The 25,555-nt window shown below is 54.1% G+C and overlaps 1 protein-coding gene across 22 annotated transcripts in view; it reads right to left on the minus strand.

Moving 5' to 3' along the window:
- The window catches only part of CFAP65 (cilia and flagella associated protein 65), a 38,981-nt gene that overhangs the window by 194 nt on the left and 13,232 nt on the right, over positions 1–25,555 (minus strand). For 11 of the 22 annotated variants that reach the window (XM_081584096.1, XM_081584112.1, XM_081584097.1 and 8 more), the window contains 24 exons: positions 25,028–25,293; positions 24,422–24,622; positions 23,822–24,181; positions 21,272–21,409; positions 19,359–19,604; positions 18,550–18,774; positions 17,504–17,662; positions 17,112–17,262; positions 16,538–16,666; positions 14,907–15,120; positions 14,458–14,586; positions 9,947–10,123; positions 9,590–9,656; positions 9,332–9,442; positions 7,165–7,356; positions 6,900–7,058; positions 5,595–5,738; positions 5,051–5,164; positions 4,742–4,849; positions 2,974–3,018; positions 2,535–2,737; positions 1,933–2,061; positions 925–1,416; positions 112–249 (listed from right to left, as the gene is read on the minus strand). In XM_081584096.1, coding sequence (XP_081440222.1) covers positions 112–249; positions 925–1,416; positions 1,933–2,061; positions 2,535–2,737; positions 2,974–3,018; positions 4,742–4,849; positions 5,051–5,164; positions 5,595–5,738; positions 6,900–7,058; positions 7,165–7,356; positions 9,332–9,442; positions 9,590–9,656; positions 9,947–10,123; positions 14,458–14,586; positions 14,907–15,120; positions 16,538–16,666; positions 17,112–17,262; positions 17,504–17,662; positions 18,550–18,774; positions 19,359–19,604; positions 21,272–21,409; positions 23,822–24,181; positions 24,422–24,622; positions 25,028–25,293 — 4,297 coding nt within the window. Of the gene's footprint in view, positions 1–111; positions 692–924; positions 1,417–1,932; positions 2,062–2,534; positions 2,738–2,973; positions 3,019–4,741; positions 4,850–5,050; positions 5,165–5,594; positions 5,739–6,899; positions 7,059–7,164; positions 7,357–9,331; positions 9,443–9,589; positions 9,657–9,946; positions 10,124–14,457; positions 14,587–14,906; positions 15,121–16,537; positions 16,667–17,111; positions 17,263–17,503; positions 17,663–18,549; positions 18,775–19,358; positions 19,605–21,271; positions 21,410–23,821; positions 24,182–24,421; positions 24,623–25,027; positions 25,294–25,555 lie in introns of all 22 variants that reach the window. The other 11 variants (XM_081584102.1, XM_081584104.1, XM_081584103.1 and 8 more) reach the window with 5 other exon arrangements.

The following is a 25,555-nucleotide window of genomic DNA, read 5'->3' on the forward strand; positions in this document are numbered from 1 at the left end:
GGAAGACAGAAAGCCCCAGGTAGGGGGAGTGGAGGGGAAGCTTCCCGGCGCCGCTGCCTGCCCCTGCTGCCCCTCGCGCCCTCCGGCGGCCGCTGGCCCCGGCGCTCCCACCTGGGAACGCTGAGCGGCGGCAGGGCGATGATGCGTGGTCGCGAGGTGAGCACCACCTCCCCGCGGCTCGCCTCCACCAGGATGTTCTGGATCATGTTCTCCAGCAGCGCCTCCTGCAGGATAGCGAAAGCCGGGAGCCTGCGCGGCAGGAGGCGGGCGCGCCGGGGTCAGCGCCGCCACCGATTTGCGCTGGGCTTCTCCTCTGGCCTCCTCTATGCTGTACCGTTTGCCCCGAGCTTTAGGTGGATTCTCACTGAACTCCCCGCCCTCCCAACACTATGAAACATTCTTGTCCCAATTTTACAGACGTTCAAACCATGACTCAAAGAGACCAAGGTGCTAAATGTCATGCTGTCGGTACCGGAGAGGGATTAGAACCCAGACAATCCGGGTTCCCATCCCAGGACCAGGGTTGGGGAAAGGTACTAAGCGATGAGACCGCACAGAAGGAGCTCCTAGTGAATCCCACGGTGGACAGAAAGCCACAGAGCAGCCCCAGGAAACGGCAGTGCAAGAAGAGGTGGTACTTTGCTCCTGGTTCTAGAAAGTCACTTAAGTGGCTTTGACGGCTATAATCACCCTGCTGGAAGTGGTGTGATGGTAAATGTTAATAGTCTGCTCTTGGAGAAGAATATTAAAGCTCAGAACGCCATTCTGTACATAGCGCCCCCTGAGGCCTTAAGCTTCCAGCAGCGCTGTCAATGAACCCGGAGCTGGAAAGAGAAGCCCAGCACACCACTGCCTCCCAGAACCCTTCTGCACTCAGCTGCCGCCTGCCCCCCACCAAACCTTCACCTGGGCCTGGCTGCTCACCGGCTGATGGCCTCCTTCTCATCCTGATCTTGCCTCTCCTTCAGTAAGGCCTTCATCTGCTGCTGCCACTGCCATTTCAGGGACTCCTGGGATGTGGGCTGCAGCGTGGGCTTCATCTCTGTCCAGTGCAACTTCTCCCCCTTGTCTTCCCCCTCCTGCTCCCGCAGCTCCTCCTCGCCCATCTCCTCCTCCTCTTCAGTCTCCTCCTCCTCCTCTTCCTCCTCCTCCAGCTCCTCCTCTTCTTCTTCCTCCTTCTCCTCCTCTTCTTCCCCCTCCTTACTCCCCAGCCTCCGTTTGTCATCCTCCTCCTCCTCGTCTTTGCTGAACTCCAAGCTCTTGGAGGACTGAGACAGGGCTGGCACCAAGTGCAGACTGCTCTTGTGGGCCCTGAACCTGGCCGACTGCTCATTCCAGAACTGGCAGAAGTAAGGCATTTGTTCCACCAGGTTTTGGCCCATGGCCTCATGGAAGAGCTTGTCTTCCAGCAAGCCCCTGGGTGGGCAGAGGAGGAGAAGGTCCTCACTGAGAGGCCTTGCAACACCCTGTGGGAGACTCTGGTTTCAGGGTTCCCTGAGGGGTGGTTCTTGACTACTGTGGCCACAAACAGGTGGAGGGCTGATCAGTTGCTCTTCCCCCCGTTTCTTCTTTAGAGAAAGGCATCTCTGGTCCCCCTCCCCCTCGGATTCTTAAAGGTGATCATTATATGATAGTGGAAGAGCCAGGAGGTCAGAGGTACCCAGATGAGGGTGGGAGCCCTGGAAAACAGTGACCTGGATCCAGACCCCATCTACCAGCTGCAACAAGGCAGAACTTGGGACCCAGCCCTGAGGATCCCTCCAGCCAGGTCACCCTCCAGGAGGGCCTGGAGCAACCCATGGAAGGATTTTGTGAAGAAGTTCTATCTTTCAGGAAAGGAAGGGCTGGGACTTGTGGGGCTTTGGGTGGACCCAGAGTTGACTGAACTCACGAGGGAGACAGAGGGATGAGGGTTTTGGGGAGGGTGCTCACCTGATGATGGCAGAGAGGCAGTCAATCAGGAGCTGCTTCTCCTGCTTGGAGACAGAGGCCCACTTGTCAGAGGATTCTTCCTCACCAGCCTCTGACTCCACCTTGGGGCACATCCTCTTTGGCAGCTCCCTGGGGGACAGGCCATAGCATTCTGAGTGGCCTGGGCAAGCCACCATGCTGGGGTCAGGGGCATGAGCAGTGATGGTGGCTGCCCAGTCATGAGGACATAGGTGAGCTTGCAGCAGTCTCTAGTCTTAACCTAAACATAGTGCTGCTGCATTTTGGGAATTAAGTCCAACTCTCAGAGTCAGCACAGGACTTGGGAGACACTCCAAGGTAGAAAGGGAAGGGAGGAGGGGAGGCAGGGAGGCCTAGGTGGGTACCCTAGGGGGCTCTGGCTCTCTGCCCCTCCTCGTAAGGGCCTGACAGTAATGGGGGCATCTCAGGCCAAGCAGGGCCCCAGTAGTCCCACTGATGGCTGCACGTGCTCCAAGCCCTCAGCATGGGTTAGGTCTGGGTAGTCCCTATTCTGGAGTGCATGGCGGAGGGGTGATGCAGAGAGCAGAGAAAGGAGACCCTTCCCTCCCTCCCTGAGAGTTCACCAGTGCAAGAAGTGGCGGGGAAAGTCGGAGAAGTAGTTGGCCAGGAAGTAGTCGGTGGCATGGGCACGGGCAGTGAGGCCTAGGCAGAGCATGCCTGGCGACGGTGGCTGGGGGCACGGCCAGCATGTCTCCTCCTTCGCCATCTTGAGGTTCCAGCTGGTCAGTCTGTTGAGATCCCGCTGGTTCTTGATGGGGGGCAGCGTCTTTGGGAAAGGGGAGGCACGGACAACAGGGGCTGGGGACTGCACTCCCATCACTGATGGGTGCTTGGTCCCCCAACCAGGCCTTTGGCGACGCCTCTGGCATTTCATCCCCACCCATCAGTACCTTCATCCCTCCCTTCCAGGAGGCTGGACTAGGGGTTAGAGGTATCTCTGGGGAGCAAGCAAGGATCCTTTCAGGACCTCCCAAGGAGATGGGCCTGGGCTTACGTCCTCACCTTGTACTTTCTCGCAGGCTCACAAGCTGCACAATATGCCCTTTCCTGTGGAGGCAAAAAGACCCTTGCTTAGGATGCAAGAGGCCTAGAGGGATTCCCCTAGTCCTGCCCTTCCTGCAAACCCACAGAGGGCCTGAAGTCAGTGCCACCACCTGCTGCCCTCTTGGTCCTGCACAACTCCCAGCCACACCCTCTTCTAGAACGTTTCCCAGGGAAGCGCTGCCTACAGACAAGGAAAATCTGGCTACCTAGCTAACGGGATGGAGAAGGAAATGGCAACCCACTCCAGTACTCTTGCCTGGAAAATCCCATGGACAGAGGAGCCTCGTAGGCTACAGTCCATGGGGTCGCAAAGAGTTGGACACGACTGAGCAGCTTCATTATAGCTAAAGGGACGGAAAGGAGATGCCACCAAAAGTGCAGGCTGCTCCAACAGCACTTGTCCCTGGTGCCCTGGAACGCTGGGGTTTAGTGGGATGAGGAAACAGCCTCTCTTATTAAGTCTTAATTCAGAAATCCCTTCTCCCATAGCCCTCAAAACATGATATGCCTTCAGAGCTGGGCCAGAGCCTCAGAGGGGAGCAGTGCCTCCCTGGGGGTTCAGTGTGGAGGACACAGGGGTGATCAAGGTGCAAGAGTGCCACCATGGGGAGGAGGAAGCAAGGTGGACATGTTGACTCATTTATTATCAGTCTCCCTGCATAAATACTAATATTAGCCCATATTGAGTGGAGGCTTTCTGGGTACCAGGCACTGCTGTAGGCAATCTATAAGCATCAATTCATTTAATCCTCCCACCAACGCCACAAAGAGGATCATTTATTTGTGTTTTAATATATTTTTAAAACTTTTCTTTTTAACCTTTTTTGTTTGTTTGTTTGTTTTTGGCCACCCTGTGCAGCTTGTGGAATCTCACTTCCCCAACCAGAGACTGAACCTGGGCCATGGCAGTGAAAACCTGGAATCCTAACCACGAGTCCACCAGGGAATTCCCTTTTTAAACCTTCTTAATATGGAAAATTTCAAAGGTATACAGAAGTGGACTTTTCTGGTGGTCCAGTGGCTAAGACTTCATGCTCCCAATGCAGAGGACCAGGGTTCAAAACCTGGTTGGGGAACTAGACCCCAAATGCCACAACTAAATATCCCATGTGCCACAACGGAGATCAAAGATCTCACATGCCAGAACTAAGACCAGGTACAGCCCAATAAATACATAAAAATACATATTATTAAAAAGTATACAGAAGTGCTGGGAATGCTACAAAGAGTTCTCCATTACTGACAACTCAGCTTCAACAATTAGCAGTTCATGGCAATCTTCTCATCTAGACTACCTTGAAGCCAATCTCAGATGTCATATGACTCCCATTATATAAGTGAGGGAATTAAAGAGGTTAAATAACTTGGCTAAGATCCATCAAAGCTGGAAAACTAAACCAGGCACTTGTTTCCAGAGCCTCCACCTGAAAACACTATGCCACCTTCCCTTCTACCAGAAGGTGAGCTCTGCCTGTTTTCCCCTGGATCCCCAGTGACCAGCACCCAGTAGCCACTCATTAAATACAGGCTACATGAAGCAGGGAATGGTCAGCCAGCTTTCTGTAACCACAGTCTCTTGGGAGGGGCTATGCTTAGTCTAATAAAAGTAATCTCTTATGTCAGGCTGGTCAGCTTTTAGGACCACCTCGGATCACCACCTCTGTCCCCTCTGGCAAGGCTAATCAGAAGGCTCTGTGGTGTTCAGAGCCCACCTCGCCCTTCTCACCTTCACTTTCCTATCTGTGATGGTGAACTCCACTTCCTGCCGCAGCTTCTCATCCTTCCACTCCTGCAGTTCCTTATGGTACTGCCTCAGGCGTTCCTGCTGGTACACCTGTGGCTCAGGACAAGGAGAAAGAAGACCAAGTTGGGAGGGCCTTGGCGTGGGCCTGTGCTATGGGCCCTCCACTCTTCCAGAGGTTGGCCCTTGGAAGAGGGGCCTTGAGGGGGATCTGGAGATCTCACAGACCACCGCACCCACCCCCAAGACTAGGAGCTGTGTGCCATCCCAGCTTCTCTCTGAGGGTGGTCCTACCTTGCATATCAGGTCCATGCTATAGAAGCTGGCACGCACTGAGGCCTTCAGGGTCACCACGAATGGGATTGTCTCTTCGGGAGCCACCTTTCCTTTCATAGGACTCACAGACACCTATTTATTTGGGGAAGGAGTCTCTCTGGAGCTTCACAGGGATGGGATGGGACAAGATGGGATAGCACAGGATGGGATGGGATGGGATGAAGTGAGATAGGATGGAGTGGAGTGGGGTAGGAGGGGATGGCACGGGGATGGGATGGAGTAGGATGGAGTGGAATGAGATGGGATGGGATGGAGTGGGATGAGATGGAGTGGAATGGGATGGAGTGGAGTGGGATGGGATGGGATAGAGTTGGGTTGAATGGGATGGAGTAGGATGGAGTGTGGATAGGGTGGAGTGGAATGAGATGGGATGGGATGGAGTGAGATGAAGTGGGATGGGATGGAGTAGAATGGGGTGGGATGGGATGGAGTGGGGTGGGATGGGATAAGTCTAGAGGCCTTCTGAAAGTTCTGGTTCCCTGCAAACACAGGAAACTCTCACCTCCCCAAAGTCTAGGGGCTTCAGCTGCCAGGAAAAGACAACTGTCTCGTTCTTGGAGATGTTGTTAAGGAACAGCAGGCGGCCGCACTTGCTCTGCACAGGAATGTTTCCCAGGGAGATATGTGACTGGGACAGGAAGACACTCTGTTGGTGGAGACAGCACAACAGCAACTTTGGGAGGTGAAGAAATACTAAGCCTAGCCTCCGGTACCAGTCACAAGTGCTTTCAACAGGCCAGGTACCATTGAAGGCAACTGACATGCATTTAATTCTCACAGTGGCCCAAGGATATAGGCACTACTATTGTCCCCACTTTACAGATGTTCAGAGAGTATAAATAATTTTCCAAAGGTCTCTAGGATAAACCTAGACAGTATCACTCTAAAGCCTATGGTTTTGACCATTAAAAATAGGCTTGAAAGGGCTGAAAAATCAGAATTTGCTTAGGAAAAGCAGAAGCAAGGCCAATATAATTTGAGTCTCTGAAGGGCAGTTGTGAACTAATAGGTGGTCAGCCGTTGGCATCTTCACCAGGCACAGAGCAAGAGTTGTGTGGTAGGGGTGTCTGGAAAGACTGAGGCCATGGAAGGGGCATTTTCTTGGTCCAGACTGTGAGTGCCTCCAGAGCTGAGACTCTGTCTGGCTCTTTTCTGTGTCCCCAAAACTGTGTCCTCCATGGGAGTCATCTTTCAGTAAGAGTCCAAATAGGGGAGTAGGGGAAGAGTAGATAGGCAGATGTATTGGTGGATAGTAACTGGGTGAATGCATGGATGGTTGGATGGATGGATGGGTGGATAGATACGGGGATGAGTAAATGGGCATGTGGGTCAGTGTGGAAATACATGGATGGTGGATGGATGAACGTGGCAGGCCTCGAAACAGTGAGAAGTGTGTGAACTCAAGGTAGTGTTACTGACCCTAGGTATCTTTCAGCAAAATCCATCTAGGTCCAAGGGAGAGGCTGTTCTGTATGAAGATAATCAGAGCCCTAGAATAGGCTTCTTTCTACCCCTTCCAGTGCCCCCCCAAATGCCCCGAGGAGAGGGTGGATGGAGGGCCCCGCAGCAGGTGGAGTGCCTTGAGCAGGAACACCTGTGGGCACTAGGTGGCAGGGTAAGCCTCTCATGGAGCCGGTGCTGCATCCTAAATCTGGAGGTGGGTCGGTTCCAGACTTCACCTCTGTATCCCTTTCCTTTTTCAACTCTGTGTCATTTCCTTCTCAGCCTCCTCGTCCCGCTACACCAGCCACCCTGGGTCCTCAGGCTCCTCCTAGGCCTCAGGCCTTCCCAGCTCCCTTTGCCTTACCTGTCCAGGAACCATCAGCCTTGAGTGGATGGCGTTGTTGTCCCACAAGGAGAGATTGTGGAATGGGGCCGCATCCCCCAGGACGTGGGGGTCATAGCCCACTCCCTGGAAGCGGATGACGGCCGAGTTCCATCCCAGGATGTGTATGGGCACATCTACCTGGGAGGTTAGGAAGATGGGGGCAGGCCCTGGTCAGAGCAAGGCCTGCTGGGGGGGGGAGACATCTCCAAACCCCCACCCTGTGTGAGCCGGGGCTTCTGCTCACCGTGTAGGTCTTGGCCTCAATAGGCGAGAAGATCCAGAAGACCCGGGCAGTCGTGCCTGGCTGGATCTCCCCTTTGGGGTTGAGGCAGCAGAAGATGGGGTGATCAAAATTTTTTTCCCGAACCTGTGATAGGATGTTGGTCTGGATCTCATATGTTACGGGCACCGAGCCACCATTATACAACTCGTAAATCTGCAGAGGGAGGAATAGAGGAATCTTCACATCCGCTTAAGGCCGCCACGCAGGGAACCTGGGATTCTGTGTTCACTGTGGAAGGGTGGGTTGATCTCCATGATGTCACCCTTTACAGTCCCAGAGTTCCTCTAAAAACCTCTGATCTCCCTTCTGGCGGGATCACCCAAGAAGTATACAACTGTATTTTCAGCCTGTAATATTTTAGTATAATATGTAATCTTTATATTATTTGCTCTCAACTTACCTAAGTCAAGTGTAAGGAGACACTAATGCTTGTGTCCATAGTGTTGGAATTTAGGGAAACGTCAATGCACTTACCATCTGGATCCTTCATGGTTTTCTAGGCTCTCATTCTAATTACCTGGGAGGCTGCCACTTTCTACCTCTGCCATTAGAGGCAGTTGTGCTTAAAGGCAGAAAAGGGAGCAGAAGGAAGGTATGAGGTCCCCCAAGGCTAACCCTGAAGTTGGGGAGTCACAGAACATCCTGCCTGAAACCAGAGGTCTTCTGGTCCAAGGTTCCATGTTAGAAATGAGAGAAAGAAGACAGTGAGAATAAAGAGTTTATCTGGATTTAGGTTCAGCCCCCTCATCTTTCTCAGCACCCACTCCTGAATGTGCTTTTTTTCCTGTAGCTTGGAATGCTGTCTGAGCTTCAGACCTGGTATCCAACTTCTACTTGATGACTCCTCCTTGTTGTTTCATAGGCATCTTACATTTGGCCAAGACCAAATTCTTTACAACCTATTCCTCCCCCTAGTGTATCTCACTTCAGCAAATGGCACCTACATATTCCCAGTAGTTCAAAGTAGGAATACAATACATTTTCCTCCTTCCCCTTCTCCTACTTTCCAGATCTAATCCCCAGCAAGTCCCAGTGATTCTGTCTTCAAAATGTAAATTAAATCTGTTCATTCACTCTGCTTCTGCTGCCTTATTGCAGGTCCCGGCCACCATCTGTCATCATCTTATGAATCAAAGGAGATGCTTGATTGCAGTTGTGGAATTTGGTTGGAGGTACAAGTTGGTCTTCTCTTTGTCCATTTTCCACTGTCTGTGTTCAGTGTCACAGGGGAGTGGTCTGGTCTCTCTGGAAAGCTTTCCAGGAAGCATATGAGTCTTTGCTTGTCTTTTTGAGGGTCTGGTCTCCTGGGTGAGGCTTCTGGGAAGCCAGTGGGTAGAGGGGTTGTATAAGGAAGTGAGCAGAGCCCGGGGCTATGAGACCCTCTCTTGGGTCTAGGAAGCCCTTTTATTTTGCTCCAGGCTGAGTGGCTGGAGGCCCCTGTCCAGAAACACAAGGACTTCTAAATGGTTAGAAATTTCAGAGTTGTAAAATGTTTGGAAAAATTCTACATCTCCCTCTGGGAGATTTCCAGCATACATTTTCAGAACGAAGGAACCTGGTTCCCTCCAATTAATAAAGACAATTCTGTAGCTTCATGAGGATTCACATTCTAGCATTTCATCCTCTGGAAAAATGCCCTTTTTGGAGTAGTGATTTTCAAACTGTGACCGACAACCATTAGTAAGCAGGTGTACTGAAACCAGTTTATCAGGTCATGTCCAGCATTTAAAAAGTGGGACAGAATAAAAAAGAAAACATCAGAGCACTCAGCATTTAGTGGTGTACATACTGATTTGTGATACTTCTGTTTCAGTTGGACATGTATGTACGTACTGGGTTCTCCAAAATATACTATAGTTCATAGTCAAGTTTGAAAAACCCTGTGTTAGAGGAAAGAACCCCCTGCTTTTGCATGGGAATGAGGCCTGGCAAAAGGCTTAGCACCAGTGCCTAGCAGCTGAAGCCTCTTGCCTTGGGTCTCTCCCAGTTGCCCAATCTTGAGGTTCAACCTGCAACCCCACCTCTTTGAGTGAGGACAGGGGCCTTGTCATCCTGTCATGGGCTAATGCAGACACACAGAAAACAACACTTAAGCATCCCGGTGACCAGGACAACGTAGACCACTGACCTGCCTTGGGGGCAATGTGTCACCGATGGGGACAGGGATGAACTGATGGCTGGTGGAGGTGAAGTGTACATACTTCTGCTCCAGCTTCACCGTCACACCTATGAAATTGAGCTGGAAATACAAAGCCCATGAGTAGCATCCTTCCCTGGGAGGAACTGAAGTACCCAGTGGAGAGATGTGGACCCCAGTTCCCTGCGGGACGGTGCTCCCTGTGCTGCTCTCTAGGCTTTCCAGGACAGGACAAGGGCAGGACCTCACCAGGATCTCCCGGCCATGGGACACCTTGAAGAGCACCGGGAGGCGATCAGTGCCGATGAACAGATGGCTGGAAGGGAGGAGACAGTCCAGGATGACTTACTGAACCTTGGTGTGGGTGGAAGAACAAAGGGTCATGGCACGCTTGTGGCTTTGGGCTGGCTATGTGGAAATCCCTGGGCTTGGACGGGGCAAGAGGAAAATTAAACCTCCCCTGCAGGTGGGAAGGCAACACCTTCTCAGGGTGGCAGCCACTCAGGGTACCCTGGAGTCACACAGTGTAAGGCCAGGCTCCTCCAAGAGTTGGGGGAATGGAGGTCTTCAGGACTGGAAGGGTGGGGTGAGCGGTGGGGGCAGCACCTGTATTTGAGCTCCACCATTTGCTCTTGCCCAGGACTCAGGCTCCCAGCCTTGGGGCTGATGGAGAAGATGCAATTGTCCTGCACGCGCATCTGGTGCAGCTCGGTCCAGTCAAACTCAGCCTGCTCTGCCCAGAGCTCCAGGTCAATCTGCTGGTCACTCGGGAAGAGGAAGGCCCTGGGGGAGGGGTGAAAAGCAGAAGGGGTGGAGGAGCCTCTCGGTCAGACCAGAGGCAGAAGCTCTGAGCCCCAGGTGGGATGCATGGAAGCCTCCTCTATTACCTCCCCCTCTTCTCCCCATTAGGCAAGCTGTCCCCCTGCATGGCTGAGCAAACACTGAGGTTGTGGATTCTCATTTCATAATGGCCCCCAAACCTAGGAACAGAAGCAGTGACTAAATGGAGATGGAAATTGGGGCTCCCATTGTGGGTACCAGGGGTCAAGGGGCTGCTTGTATATGTGGCCACTTTGAGCTTGGCAGTGATCCTGGAGGGGTCTGTGTGACAAAGTGCTTAGGAAGGGCCATTTGAGGCACTTAGGAATGTCAGCAGCACCAACTAGGGGGCCCCAAGAAGACTGGCACTTTTGAGCCCAAAGCAAGGCTGGGCATAGAATCAGTGCCCCTGTGATGCCAGGTGTTCCAGTAAAGCAGATATTGCATTCTAAAAGGTGCCCAAATAAGTGACAAAGGGGGTCCCAAGATTACAGTCTGAAAAGAAGGCTCCATCCACTCTCAGAGGGATGAACTGGCCTCAAACTGGGCAGAGTATATGAACAGGGAATAGCCAGAAGGGGGAAAAATGGGCATCACACCTGAAAAGACTCAAGGAGAGTCTTGGGAAAATGCAAATCAAAATTCCCTCAAATCAATCTTAAGTATTTTCACATCTGAATCATGAAAAATGGTTATATTTGATGCTGGTAAGTTTAGGAAGGACAGACATCCTCGAATACAGGGAGAGAAGGAATTGCTCCCACCTTTTGTTGCAGGAATTTTGATAGCATCTTTTAGAATAGAAAGTGCATAGAATAGAAAATGCCCTTTGACTCAGAAATTCTATTTGGGGGTATTAATTTGCAGAGGTAAAAATGTAAGGACGCATGCAGGTAGGCACACACGCATGCACATGCACACACACACACACACAGATGTTTATTACAACTTTGTTAGTGATGGCAAAAAAACATTAAAAAGCACTGGGAACAACTAGTGTCATCTGAAAAGAGTGGTTTAAAAATGTAAAGGCTTCCATGACAGTCCAGTGATTAAGACTCCACACCTCCAGTGCAAGGGACACGGGTTCAATCCTGGGTTGAGGAGTGAAGATCTCACATGCCATGTGGCATGGTCAAACAATTAAAAAAAATTCTGATACCAAGAATTAAAAAATTAACAAAACAAAATAGACATAAGGTCCATTCATATTACGGGATATTATGCAACTATTAAAATGAATGAGTTACATCTCTATATACTGATCTTTATTGATCTAAAAATGAATGTTACTGACATAAGGCTGAGTGACAATGTTATTGTTATAATGCTGAACATACAGTAATACATGTAACATCATGCCATTATCGTAATAAAAAATGAAAAAGTAACTGTGTCTGTGTCCATGCCTTGTACCAGTGCTGAGAGTGGAAGCACATGCCAAGCCCACCAGAGCCGACTGGAGAGGGAGCTGGGGGGCGGGGTTCTTACTTTTCTTCCATCACCCTTGTGTTGTTGGACCTGTTACTGTTACTTGCTACTTGCTTCTGTTGTTTTACCTGCAGGATATTGATCCGCAGCACAACTGGTGACCTTGCTACTTCAGGTTTGTCTGCACAGTTTCCCTCTAGGCTCTCACCCCAACTCCGCCCAAATAATCCCTGCCAGTCCTCTGGTGTGGGCCCCAACATGGGACTGTGGAAACCTGCCAGCCTGTTTCCCTGCCTCGAACCGCTAATCCTCCTCAGAAGGAGAAGAATTACATGCCCACCCGAGGACTCCAAGGCCCTGCCCACGTCCTTATCAACGTTACAGTCACACTGTGCCTTTTTCTCTTACCTGTGTCTGCACCAGGCCCTCTGTCTAGAAGGCTCTCTGAAGGCTCTCTGCCTCTGCTCCCTGACCTACAGGTCTAGCTTTCTCCAGGAAGCGTTTCTGAGGTGTGCACCCCCTTCCACCACTTCTAAATCCAAGGGAAGTAGCTCTCGATGCTGCACAAGGGTCTTTCACAGCATGTCACTCACCATGCACCACAAGGCTGGTCTGCCCCCTGGAAGAGCAGAGCCTAGGCTTGTCCGCTTTTCTATTCTGAGCTCTGGGCCTGAGGCCTGCACCTAGGAAGCCCCAGTTCACATTTGGCCAATGGCTTAATGAATGAATGAGGGAAGAGACGACGTTAACTTGTGCACCTGACACCTGTGAGGGATCACCCTTTATACGCACGGCCCAACATCTCCCTGGGCCAAGTGCATAGGCAGCAGAGGAGGCATGGTGGGGGCAGGGCAGCAGCATGGCTCCCAGCTCCCCACCCCAATGCTCCCGCTAAACCCACTTGGGGTTCTCTGTCCTGCCTGCTGCTGCCTCCAGGCCAAGTCCACACTCCCCGTTTCTTACTGATCTTGGCAGGAGTAAAACCTTCCATCTGTTCCTTATGAGTTTAGCAGAGACTCGGCTAGAATTTTCAAAAATAGCCTTCTAAGAAACTGAAAGGAAACACAACAACACAAAAAGCCGAGGAGAGTCAACTGTTCCTAGGAAGGTTCCCTGCGTTTGGAATCTAGGAAGAAGCACGGACTGCCTTCCTGAACCTCAGACGATCTCCCAGTGGACGGGCCCAGCTCAATGGGCACTCTGCCTGGCTTTCCTCCTGCCTTATTTCCAGCCACCTGGACCCTCTCCACTGAGAGTGAGAGCTGGCGTGCTCCTCCTGCACAAACACACATGCACACACAGTCCACCAAAATACACTGCTCCACACCAGGACACCTGCCAATGCCGCTTCTCCTGCCCCCACTCCTGAGCCCTGCGGGGCCTTGGCTCCTGGCCACTCAAACAGCTCAGTGAATGGCTGACGCAGCGCTCCAGGCAGGCTTCAGGCCTTCTCCACCAGGCCATAGCCTGCCAAGCTTCCCAGTCACTCAGGGCCAGGAGCCCATAGTTACTCACAGTCCTGGCCCTTCTCAGACAGAAGCTGCTTAATGAACCAGCTACCCTCCTCCACCACAGGGAGGGACAGGACAACCCAGAGAGTTAAGGGGCGGCCACTGCACCGGGACAATAGAGCCCCCCTAGTCTCACCCACATGCACCCCAAGGCTCTTGAGATCACAGATGAATATGTCCACTCTCATCCACCCACTGCCACGCCCAGGCTGGGCCCCTGGCTCTCTTCCCCGCTGCAAGCCTGACCCAGATGGGGACACTTCTTTCTCACCTCCGTCTAGCCAAGCAAAGTTGGAAGTCATCAAAAGGAAGTTTACTGGGAAATGAAGGCGCGTGGCAGAGGCAGGGAGGAAAGAAAGAAACGGTGCTGGCACGGAGACAGGATGCTAACTGGGCATCAGTTCAGGGACCCCGTGGGGGTTAAGCCAAGCACAGGAGGGGCCCAGCATGGCGGACTCAGACCTCCAGACCTGGGCCCCATGTGACCGGGAAGCGCAGCTGCTCTGTGTCCAGCCCCGACTCTTCCTGCAGCCCCATGTGGCTTTGCTCAGCTCGGCCATCTCCCTCACTGGCACTGTGGCAGCAGAGCCTGCCAGAGACCCTCAACTTGCCCCATGCAGGCCCGGCCCCCACTGGCCTGGGGCTCTGTCGGGGCTGCCTGAGCATTTATCTAGCTCAGTGCTCAGGGCACCCTGTAGCTTCTTGCTGACTAACCTGTGTAGGTGGGGGCTCTGGACCTAGACAGATCTCGGTGGGAAATGGCTCTGCCTCTAATGGCTGAGAGCTCTTGGCTGAGTCTTTAGCCTCCCATCTGTGAGACAGTCAGCGGAGGAGGATTTTTTCACAGGGTTGGTGTGAGGCTCGGAGAAGAGGGTCCTAGTGGCCAGCTGTGACGCATGCGTGGTGGCTACTTCTCACTCGCTAAGCTATGACGATGCCCCTGCCAGGCTCAGCAGTAAAGAATCTGCCTGCCAATGCAGAAGATGTGAGTTCAGTCCCTGGGTGGGGAAGATCCCCTGAAGAAGAAAATGGCAACTCACTCTAGTATGCTTGTCTGGGAAATCCCACGGATAGAAGAACCTGGTGGGCTACAGGCCATGGGATCACAAAGGAGTCAGACACGACTTAGTGACTAAACAACTGCCAGTCTCCATCAGGGTGAGTCTACCACTTTTGAGCCTATGGATGCAACTCAGCCAGATCTGATGTCCCGTTGGGCGACCCTAGTCCTACCCTGGCCTCTATATCCGATCAATGCGTGGGGTCAGGGGCGCTCTTCATGGACACCAGGTGGCCAGGGCTACGATCAGCAAGACAACACCTCCAGTCCCTGTCCCCCAGCACCCCACTCCATACCAGTCCAGGGGCACCACACCGCTGTTCCTCAGGGCCAGGAGCACCACGGAGGGCGGGGCATCTATCGGTGCCGCCCCAAAATTGAAATTGAGCTTCAGAGCAGTGAAGACAGGGGGGATCTGGCTGGTGCTGTGTGGAGCAGAGAAATGGTCTGGGACAGGGATGGGGACAGGCTGGAGCCCTTCCAGGGGTGGCTGGCTTGGCACCTGTCTCCCCACAGGGGGGAGACTGGAGAATCTGGGACTCAGGCACAGGGATGGGTCAGCATTTGAGACCTCAAGTCAATCTCAGCCTTCTCCAGGCCACACCAGGGATGGGCAGACATTGTGGGGGGGGGGCGGAGATAGGGAGTCCCTTCCTGGACAGGGCCTGGTGCTGGGGGCATGAGTGGAACATTGCTCCAGGAACATTCCCAGACAGGCTCTGCCTCTCCCCCAGGCCCACCTCACCTGTGCCGGGTGGGCACCTTGTAGGTGAGTTCCCAGGGGGTGGGGTCACGCTCCAGGTAACTGTTGAGCAGGTCCAGGGAGAAGAGGTGCCACAGGTGCTTCCGGGTGATGCCCTCGGCGCTGCCCATGGAGCATATATCCAGGATGGAGAGGAGGGGGTACACGGCCGTCAGGGACACATGACACAGCTCCTGCTTCTCCCCAGCCTTGTTATCTGTGGGAGTATGGGAGAGACGGGTGGGCTTACCTCCCAGCTCCCCTGGGGAGGGGAGTACACACTGAGGGTGCAGGGGTCCCGGGCAACCTGCCCCAGGACCCTAGTCAGGAGCAGACTCCAGGGACACTTCCAACAACAGCCAAACCTTATCTGATACTTTCTATGTGAACCAAGTACTGTCCTAAGCGCTTGGCAAACACCACTGTATTTAATGTGCGTTGTTACTCATTTTCAAACTTACTAATGGCTTTATTGAGATATAATCTATATACCATAAAATTAACCATTTAAAAACGTTTTTTTTTGGGAGGGGACTTCCCTGGCTGTCCAGTGGTTAAGGCTCTGTGCTTCAACTGCAGGGGGCACCAGTTCGGCTCCTGGTCAGGGAAATAGGAACTTACATGCCATGCAGTGCAGCCAAAAAATTAAAAAGAACTTTTTGGTTGCATCATGTGGCATGTGGGATCTTAGTTCCCCGACCAGGGATTGAACTGGGTGCCCCCTACAGTGGAAGCGCAAAGCTTTAACCACTGGACCGCCAGGGAAGTCCCCCAAATTAACCTTTTCAACTCACAAAATTCAGTGATTTTTTTTTCGTATATTCACAGAGTTGCACAACCGTCATCACTGATTTTAGAACATTTTCAGGCCTCCCAAAACAAATCCAGTACTAAGTAGCTGTCACTTTCCATTCACCCCTCTCCCCATCCCTAGCAACCACTAATCTACTTTCTGTCTCTAGATTTTCCTATTTTGGGTATTTCACATAAACAGAATCATACAATGTGTGGCTTTTGGTGACTGGCTTCTTTCACTTGGCATAGTGTTTTCAAGGTTTGCCCATATGGTAACATGTATTTGTACTTTATTTTTTATTTTTATTTTTGCCAGTGCACCATTATTATCCCCATTTTACTGATGTGGAAACTGAGGCATAGGGAAGTTAAACAACTTTGCTGAGGTTACATGGCTAATAAGTGCTGGGGCCAGGATCGAATTCCAAGGAGCCTACACTCTCAGCCGCTCACTCTCCTGTGCTCCCCTGACTGTGCTGTCCTGGACTCCCACCAGGTGGCCCCAGAGCAGGCTGGTAACAATCTCATTTTATGAAGGAGGAAGCTGAGACCCAAGGCAGCTGAGGAGTTACCTGAGATCCCTCAATAGGTAAACACAGTGCCCAACTCTTCACACCGAGTCCTTCACAGCTCAGGCACTCATATGTGGACACCCACACAGTCAGATGTGGTTGGTATGAGGCATGTACACTAGACACCCAAAAGCACATCCTAGCACGTTCACATCCAACCTGCCAGCTCTGTCTGGCCCCTCGGCATCCTCCCACCCGAAGTCCTGCTCATACAGCCCTCTGCCTTTCCTCCCTGGCCCTGACTTCCCTGCCAGATGGCCCAGGTACCTCTGTGGGAGACGAGAGCATAACTGATGGTCCAGGAGTACTGGGACCGGTGTTTGGGACAGGCAGTCAGGCAGATGGCATCCTGGGACCGGGGCGGCATGCTCCCCTCTGTGCGGTCCAGCTGCAGAGCTGCTCAGGGGTGGCCAGGTGGGGTCAGGGGAAGAGGAGGTCCCCAGTGCAGCCTAGAGAGGCCCGGCCTTTCCTCTCACCCAGTCCCAGACACTCTCCCCTGGGCCAGCAGAGCTCTGGTTAGAGAGCAGGCTTTGACCCAGGAAATGGGGAGCAGAGTGCTTCCTCCAGACGAAGACAGTGGAGCCCAGTCTTGGGGTCACTGGCACATGCTAAGCACTTTGCTCCACCCAGCTGCCCTGGGAGGTAGGCACCACCAGTAGCTCCATTTTACAGATGAGGGAACTGAGGCTCAGAGAGGACAGTCACCCTCCAATCCCACACATCTAGCAAGTGGAAGCACCAAGTTTCAAGCCCTGTCCCCAAATCATGGTCCAGTTAACTAGTGTTAACCCATGCCCCTCACTCCTGCCCCGGGACCACAGTCCTGCCCAGGTCTGAGTACCAAGGGGACTGTTCTCGACAGGCTTGGGGTCACTCTGTTCCAGGAAGAGGCGGTAGTGGAGGGTGCAGTTGCCGTCGTTCAGGAGCACCAGCATCCTGGTCTGCTTGCCATTCACCAGCATGTTCCCAAAGTTCAGCTCCTTTTCCTGTGCCTGAGGGCCAGAGTCAGCCAGCCCAGGGTGGGGGATCCCCCAGGCCCAAGGCCCATCTGTTGTCCCTGACTCCGGCCTCAGAGGGTCCCCAAAGAGCGGACCCAGCAGGGAGAGCCAGGGGGCCAGAAGACTGCCAGCCGCTGCCTTCGTGGGGTCAGATACTCTGGAGCCTTCCCTCCCCTCTGGGCCCTGCCCCTCCTCCCCTTTCCCTCCCCGCACCAGCTAGGGTCCTCCCACTCACAGATAGGCTGCTGGTGATACCCGTGCCCACCAGCCGGAGCATGTAGTGGGTGGTGGCGGAGGGCTTGGTGTTTGGGGGCAGGCCGGCTTCCCAGACCCACATCCCCACTCGGAACAGGTACTTGGTCTCCTCCAGAGGGCTGAAGGTCCAGGTCAGCGTCTGGGGTCACAGACATTATCCCTATGTCGGGGGTCTCTGGGAACCCCCGCCCAGCTCTTGGATGTCTGAGGTCCCACTGCAGAACATCAAGCTATGGAAAACCTTTCCGAGTGTTTCCCTGAGCCAGGCACTTACATTGTGTACTCTGTCACCTCCCTCGGGCCTTCAATACTTATCCCCAGAGGTAAGTGGTATTATTTCAGTGTCTCACTGATGAGAAACTGGAGATGCAGAGAAGCAGGGTAACTCCCTCAAGGTGACACAGCTGACGAGGGCACTTGGTGGGAGCTGGGGGTGTGAACTCTTGAGGCTGGACTCCAGAGTCTGTGTGGTCTCTTCCCTTACAGAGTACTACCCCTGGGTTCTCACAGACGCCGTGTGTTGGTGGTTCTCGACTCAAGCTTGGCCTCCTTGACTAAGAGACCCTAAACCAGGGCTGGGGCTTTGGTAGTTTGGGTCTCACCTGTGCCCCCCTCCAAGGACCTACTGCTTTGACCTCCAGAAGCTCCCTTCCTCACTCCTTAATGATAGCCACCCATTAGCCCCAAATCCAGCTGCTCCGCACCACCTCCCAGCTTTGGGGGACTGAGGATGGAGGATGGACTTGCCCCTGGGCACTGACATCAGAAACCCGGGTTTAAGTCCCAGCTCTGCACCTCTTAATTCACAGTCTTAGTAATGGTTTCCCCCCAACCCAAGTCTCGATTCTTCTTTGTAAAATGGGGGTGAAGATGATGGTAACAGTCATACCTACACATAAGGCTGGAAGAAATGACTGTGGCTTGGATGGAGGGGTGAGCCTGGCCCCAGAGAGATGTGAGTAAGAGATGCTGGTGAAGGTGAGGATGGTGAGTATCCTTCCCTCCCACCCTTGGCAGGGCACTCACAAGGCTCTCGTTGGGCTGGATAATCCCTCTGGCGGGCTGGACAGCCAGCATCTTTCGGTGCTGCTGGGAGACCCTCCACTCAAATTCCAGGGGCAGACGGGAGGGATTTCGGAAGGTGAAGAGGCTGGTGGAGGAGCAGCCCACCCAGGTGGGCTTGAAAAAGACGCTTTTATAGGTGTCCAGCTTCAGCTGCAGTGGCTCCTCACGGCTCTGCATGGTCACCTCCTGGGGCCAGTGAAGGGAGGACAGTGCCCTGACATTGCCCTGCCGCTATGGCTCCCCCAAAGATCACATGTATGCAGCTTTACTCCCTCAGAGAGAGCAGCAAAAGGTGCCCCACCCTGGTCCCTGGGTATCGGCAGGTTCTGTCAAAGGCAGAGTATGTATGTAGTGCCTGAACAGGAGATGGTTCTTGAAAAGAAGTCAGGGACCAAAAAAAGAATGTACAGACCATTTCATTGGCCAGACGTGGGTCTAAAAACCTCGGACCCTTTCCCTGGCCCGGCCCCAAACACCCTTCTACCATCTGTAGTCATGAATCTTGGGTTGCCCTCACTCCTTCCTTGGGGACCTTTGCACCCCTTTTTCTTGCTCTGGATTCTATAAGTGGACAGGCAGGGTCCTGCAGAGAGCTGTTTCCAGACATGGCCCAGGGATCCTCTCCCTGCTGTGCCACTGCCTGGACGGGGAGCAGCCCCTGAGCTATTTTAGGGGAGCTTTAAAGGCCAGTCCCAGAATGCGGCTTTGGAAAGGGAAGCCCCAGACTCTGGCCCCCTCCCAAGGATCCAGTCCCCACCTCCACCACCTACCTTGAGATACTGGGGGCAGGAATTGAACTGCAGGTAGAAAACGTGCTGCTTCCAGGAGCTGCCCTTAGGGTATGTATAGGTGAGGAGGATCTGGTGGGCCCCAGGGCTCAGGAGGCCTGAGCGGGGCCGCAGGGAGATGTCCAAGCTGCTTTTGGGGGCCAGGCTGTAGGTGAGCAGCATGGTGCCTTTGTTGACGAGGAGCAGGCTGCGGTAGGAGGGTTCGCTGGGGGACACTGCAGGAAAGAGCTGGGGTGCGAGAGTGGAGGGGCCCAGCTCAGATCTGCACACCCTCCCCAGCCCCACTCCACACGCACACTTCAGATGGTCTGTGTGGGCATGGGTGAAGCCATCTCCCAGGAGGCCCAAGATACCCTCGCACAACCCGGTCAGTGCCCTGGGGACAGGGAATGGAGGGACACAGCTTGGCCCCCCAAAATGCTTCTGATCTTCAGAGACCTCCAGGCAGGGAGATGGAGCAGCCACAGGGACTAGCTCCAGGAAATTCAGGACTCCAGGACCCCACCACCACAAATTTCTTTCATCTTGTTGTTGTTCAGTTGCTCAGGTGTGTCCAACTCTTTGGGACCCCATAGACTGTAGCCCTCCAGGCTCTTCTGTCCAGGGTATTTCCCAGGCAAGAATATTGGAGCAGGTTGCCATTTCCTTCTCCAGGGGATCTTCCTGACCCAGGGATCAAACCCATATCTCCTGTGTCTGTTGCATTGGCAGGCGGATTCTTTACCACTGAGCCACCGGGGCTCTTAAAGTGCCCACAAATCATCTTTTGGAGATCCCCGTTTCAGAGAAGCAGGTGCAGAAGCTCTGGGGTAAGCAGCCCCTTCTAGATAATTCTCAGGCAGGTAGCCTTGGTGGGGGGAAGGGGGGGAGCCCCACTCTGGGAAAGGGAAAGCCCCAGCAGTCCCAAACATCCCTCAGGCATCTAGGATGTGGCCAGCATGAGGCAAAGAGCTGGGTTGGCTACCAAATGCATGGCCGAAATCGCTGGCCCGGGTGCCCCCTCCAACTAGGACAAAGAGCATAGGTGCAGGAGGTGGGGGCGAGGGGTACATGGGCATCATGGTTCCAGAATTCTGCTGAATTTCAGTAGAGGCCACAGACTGCTGTGAGGAACCGGCCAAGGGAAAGGGGCGGGGGCTGGGGGGAGTCAGTGAGGAGACCCCAGGGAAGTCAGGAGGGCTGTGGGAAGGGGTGCCCTTGAGCAGCAGTCTAACAGTTAGGGGGCAAGATCACCCCCAAACACACAGTGCAAAAGTAACGTCTTTCCAGCAAGCATGAGACAGGAGGGTGGAGCAGCTGGATGAAAAGACTGATGATGGCAATAGAAGCTGGGAAGAGGCATCGAAGGGGAAACCAGAACTGGCACTTGGCCATCTGGCTCCAGAGTCTGTGTTTCTCAACCTTCTGTCATCCTGGGGCTCAGGTCAGACAGGGTCTCCAAGGGCCCTGCTGGAGAGATCTGGGAATGATGACTCCCTCAGGACAGGGTTAAGCTAAAGGGCTGGCCTTAAGACACTTGCTGGGCTGGATGATCCCGGAGGCAGGGGTTCATGGCCTGGGAGGTCGTATTCCCAGCAGGCACTCAGTTAACATGCAAACAGAGGAGCTGGAGACTTTAAAGCTGAGCGTGAGAGGGCCAGGGAACTATTTCAGATGGAGCAGGCCAGAGCCAGTGGTCCAAGCCCCAGACTCTTCCCAGTCCCACCACAGTGGTCCAGGAGACAGTCCTTCAGGACGGGTGCAGAGCCCCAGGGGCTGGTGGAGGGGAGGTTGGGACAGCCAGGGAGAGCATTGGACGTGCTTCTGAGGCCACCAGAGATGGGAGAGGGATCTGCAGGCCACAGCAGAGCCAAGCCCCCTGTCCCACCTCCCACTGTGGCTGGGGCCATGCTCACCTTGGGGGCATCCAGGGTGTATTGGGGGATGTGGTGCTCCAAGCCAGGGCAATAGCTGTGGCCTCGCGCCCGGAGTGTCAGGCACCAGGACGGGCACACCGTGCAGTCCTCTTCGATGTTGTTGTAGCTTCTCAGGACCTGTGGGATGACCACACCCATGACCACGGTGTCTGACCTGGTGGGGCACCCCAGCCTTCCCCCTGTACTGCAGGAACCCTACATGGGGCCCAGGGGGAGGGGCCCCCTGGGAAGACAGCGGGGTGGGGGGGGAACCACAGCCATAGCAGCCCCTCCCGCTGTGTGCCAGACCCCGCATTGAACACGCAGCACCAAGCAGTCAGCAAACACGCTCTCTAATCCTCCCAGCAGGACGAGGGTGGGGCTGGGATGTGAAAGCAGCATTCATCCTGCAGGAATGTGCCCAGAGAGCACTGGCCAATAGAAACAGAATGCAAGCCGCAAGTGCGAGCCGCAAACATCATTTTACATGTTCTAGTAGCCACATCGACAAGGTAAAACACGTAAAATTTATTTCAACAATATATTTAACTGAATAGATCCAAAATCGTATTGTTTCAACATTATATATATATACACACACACATACATATATATATACCTACATATACATATACATGTGTGCATGCTTAGTCGCTCGGTCGTGTCTGACTCTTTGAGACCCCAGGACTGTAGCCCACCAGGCTCCTTTGTCCATGGGATTTTTCAGACAAGAATACTAGAGTGGGTTGCCATTTCCTTCTTCAGGGCAATCTTTCTGACCCAGGGATTGAACCCACCTCTCTAAGTCTCCTACATTGGCAGGCAGGTTCTTTACCACTAGCACCACTTTGGAAGCCCATATATATCTGTGTGTATGTATTATTGTTGTTCAGTTGCCCAGTCATATCTGACTTTTTTCGACCCCATGGACTGTAGCACTCTAGGTCTTCCTGTCTCTCACGGTCTTCCCGAGCTTTGTCCATGATCATTGCATTGGTGATGCCATCATATACATATATATATATGTATATGGCACATATAGATGATGGCATTGGGCTTCCCAGGTGGCTCAGTGTGTAAAGAATCCACCTGCAATGTAGGAGAAGCAGGCAGATGTGAGTTCAATCCCCGGGTAGGGAAGATCCCCTGGAGGAGAGCATGGCAACCCACCAGTATTCTCGCCTAGAGAATCCCATGGAGAGAGGAGCCTAGTGGACTACAGTCCATGGGGTCGGAAAGAGTCAGACACGACTGAAGTGACTGAGCACACATGCGTGCACATGATGGCATCACCATATATGGTGCATATATAGATGAGGTAGGAGGCATTTTGCATACTTTTTGTGCTAAGTCCTAGAAATCAGTGTGTTTCTTCCCTTTACAGCGTTTCTGTTTGGACTAGACACAGTTCAAGTGCTCAGTGGCCACACGTGGCTGCTGCTGCTGCTGCTGCTGCTGCTGCTGCTAAGTCGCTTCAGTCGTGTCCGACTCTGTGCGACCCCATAGACGGCAGCTCCACCTTCCCTGGGATTCTCCAGGCAAGGACACTGGAGTGGGTTGCCATTTCCTTCTCCAGTGCATGAAAGTGAAAAGTGAAAGTGAAGCCGCTCAGTCGTGTCCGACTCTTCGCAACCCCGTGGTTGGCATATCGGACAGCTTAGGACTGCAACCTGTAGCCTTAAAGTCTGACGAGCTCAGCCAAGACAGATGTCCACAGCCTCATTCCTACAAACTTCCGAGTTCCTGCACAGCCAAGATATTAGAACAGAGGCAACTAAAGACTCAGCTTTGGAAAAACTTCTCAAAAGTTTGGATATGCTCCCAAGTTTATAGATGAAAAGACAGCTCAGGGGTCTATACATTAAGGGAGGAGCCCAAGGTCACAGAGCGGGTAAGGGACTCTGATCTTGACTGCACAGCTCTGCTCTTCCCTGAGCCCCCGCACCAGGCCACTGGGCAAGAACAGTAAGGTGGGCAGAGCAGAGAAGGAGGGAAAGGGGAGGACGGATTGGAAATGAGAAGGGAGCGACATGTCCGGGGCTGAGAGGCTGGACTGACCGCCTGGTCAAGGGAAGATGGACAAAAAGTCCCTTCATTCATGCATGTAATTACTGGGTGCCCCAGACTCTGTCCCCCCAGGGTCTAGTTCCTGCCCTCGGCTCTTCCAGAAGGACTACTTCCTACCTCGAGTCCTAGTGAGAGGTCAGGAGCCCCTCAGCCAGGAGGCCCAGGAAACTACGTGCACCAGAATTTTCCAAAGGGGTTGAGCCCCACTGAGTTCTCCCTCGAGAGAGGGCAGGAGGCACATGTGAGGGAGACATAATCAGCTGGGCCAAGAAGCCCCTCAGCCAAGGCAGGCCATGAACCTGGGAGAAAGACAGACCACCAAGGCCAAAGTCCGGCCAAGGAGACAAGGAGAGGAGGGAGCAGAGCCTGGCACAGAGAGGACGGGTCCTACCTCACCCCACCCTCCCCTCTGACACCACACCCTGCCGTTCAGGCTCTAGGGCAGAGACTCCACCTTCCCCTGTCCCGTCTGCCCACACACACCTTATAGATGGCGAAGGCTTCAAGCTCCACGGCATACAGGCCGTTGGGGTGAGGCGGCTGGAAGTGCAGGCGCAGGGCCATGGACTTGAGAGGGGGCACATCGCAGGTGTTTGGGGACACCCAGAAGGGACAGTCAGCCCTGTGTGTCCAGGCCACGGTGATCTTGCCGTTGGTGTGGTTCATCAAGCACAGGGGCACGGGGCTGGGGTCCTTGGGCCTGGGGCAGGCACCAAAATCCACCTCGACGGGCTCAATGCTGACGGGCGGGGGAAAGATGGCTATGTCATTGGTGCCGTCGAAGAAGTACTCAGTCATCGGGGGGATGAGGGGATACTGCGGGGCCGGTATGTCCTCCAGGTCCTGTGTGGGGAGAGACGGGTGGGTGGGGGCCAGTTCTCCAGCTGCTGCCCCTCATCTCTGTGCTCCTTTCTGGAAAAGGCTACAAGAGCTCCGCACATGTCACCGCTCCCCACCCACCCGACTACAAACGATGCCCACGGCGCTGCAGAGCGCGGGACTGCCCCAAGATTGCCAGAGAAGGGGGGGCGTGAAACTGGGAGTGTGGACGGCCCCCCGGGGCCCCAGAGGGACACATCGAACCTCGATGGGGATCATCAGGGCGCCGTTCTTATCCTGCTCCAGCTTCCTCTCCCTCAGCATGATGCCCAGGATGTCAGGTGGGTAGAGCGTCAGGCCCCGCACCAGATGTGTGCGGTACCATGTGAGGTGTTGAGGCCGGAGGATGGCTGGCTTGGTGCTCTCCGAGTGGCACGTCCCAATCAGGTCCAGGAACAGTGGGTCCTATGACATTTTGTCTGTGTGAGGCTAGATTTCAGCCTCCACTCACCACCCTGGCCAGAGACCGGCTTCGGCAGGGCAGAGTGTGTACCACCTGGTCTGGGGGCGTGGGTAGGGGTTGTCACCTCAAGGCTCTCTGCCCTGCACGTGCTGCGTGGGGTGAGGGCCAAAGTCCCGGGCTGGCAGCAGTGAGGGCAAGACTGGCCCGCCCACCCAGCTCGAAGCAAGCCTCCACATGCCCCTAGCCAACCTCTGGCTCTGAAAGCCAGGCTGGGGGCCCTGGAGGAGAAAGCCCTGCAAGTTCCAGAATACAGGTGAGTGAGCACCGAGCCCTCCTCATGACTGGGCCTCGGATTGGCCCCTCCAGCTCCTAGGGGAGCCCCTCCTCACCCCTCCCCCACAGCTCACCTGGTGGTGGATGAGACAGGCCACTCGCCGGCAGTAGATGATGGGTTGAGTGGGCTGGAAGACACAGCACAGGGTCATGCGGGCCTTGCCCACCAGGGTCCCAAAGGCAGGTGTGATGCTGAAGACGCTCTCCTGACAGTCAATGTCAAAGTGGAAGTAGGCCGTGCAGTCCGACTTGTTCTCCATCCACAGGGACTGCTCTGAGCGGCTCCCGAGGTTGACCCAGCTGAAGTCGACGCAGCTGTGCTGCAGCGACAGGTCAGGACCTGGGCGGAGGAGGTGAGGGGGTGGGGGGGCGCTGTGAGTGGGCCTGGCCACCTGGGTGTGTCTCCAAGGGTCCCACAGATGGGAGGTGGTGCTGCCTGGAGACAGAAGATTGGGTTGGAAAGGCTTGGTGCCCCAGCAGCCTGTGCAGACCACCAGGTGACAGAGGTGGGGAGGTAGGGCGGTGGCAGTGGGGGGTGTTGGGAGGAGGGGGGTGGGGGGAGAGTATGGGAACAGTATCTCCAAGTGACCTTAACTGATTCC

Source organism: Giraffa tippelskirchi, chromosome 3 (assembly GCF_054371585.1).
Source record: "Giraffa tippelskirchi isolate mGirTip1 chromosome 3, T2T-mGirTip1v1.2.pri, whole genome shotgun sequence".
Classification (NCBI taxonomy): domain Eukaryota; kingdom Metazoa; phylum Chordata; class Mammalia; order Artiodactyla; family Giraffidae; genus Giraffa; species Giraffa tippelskirchi.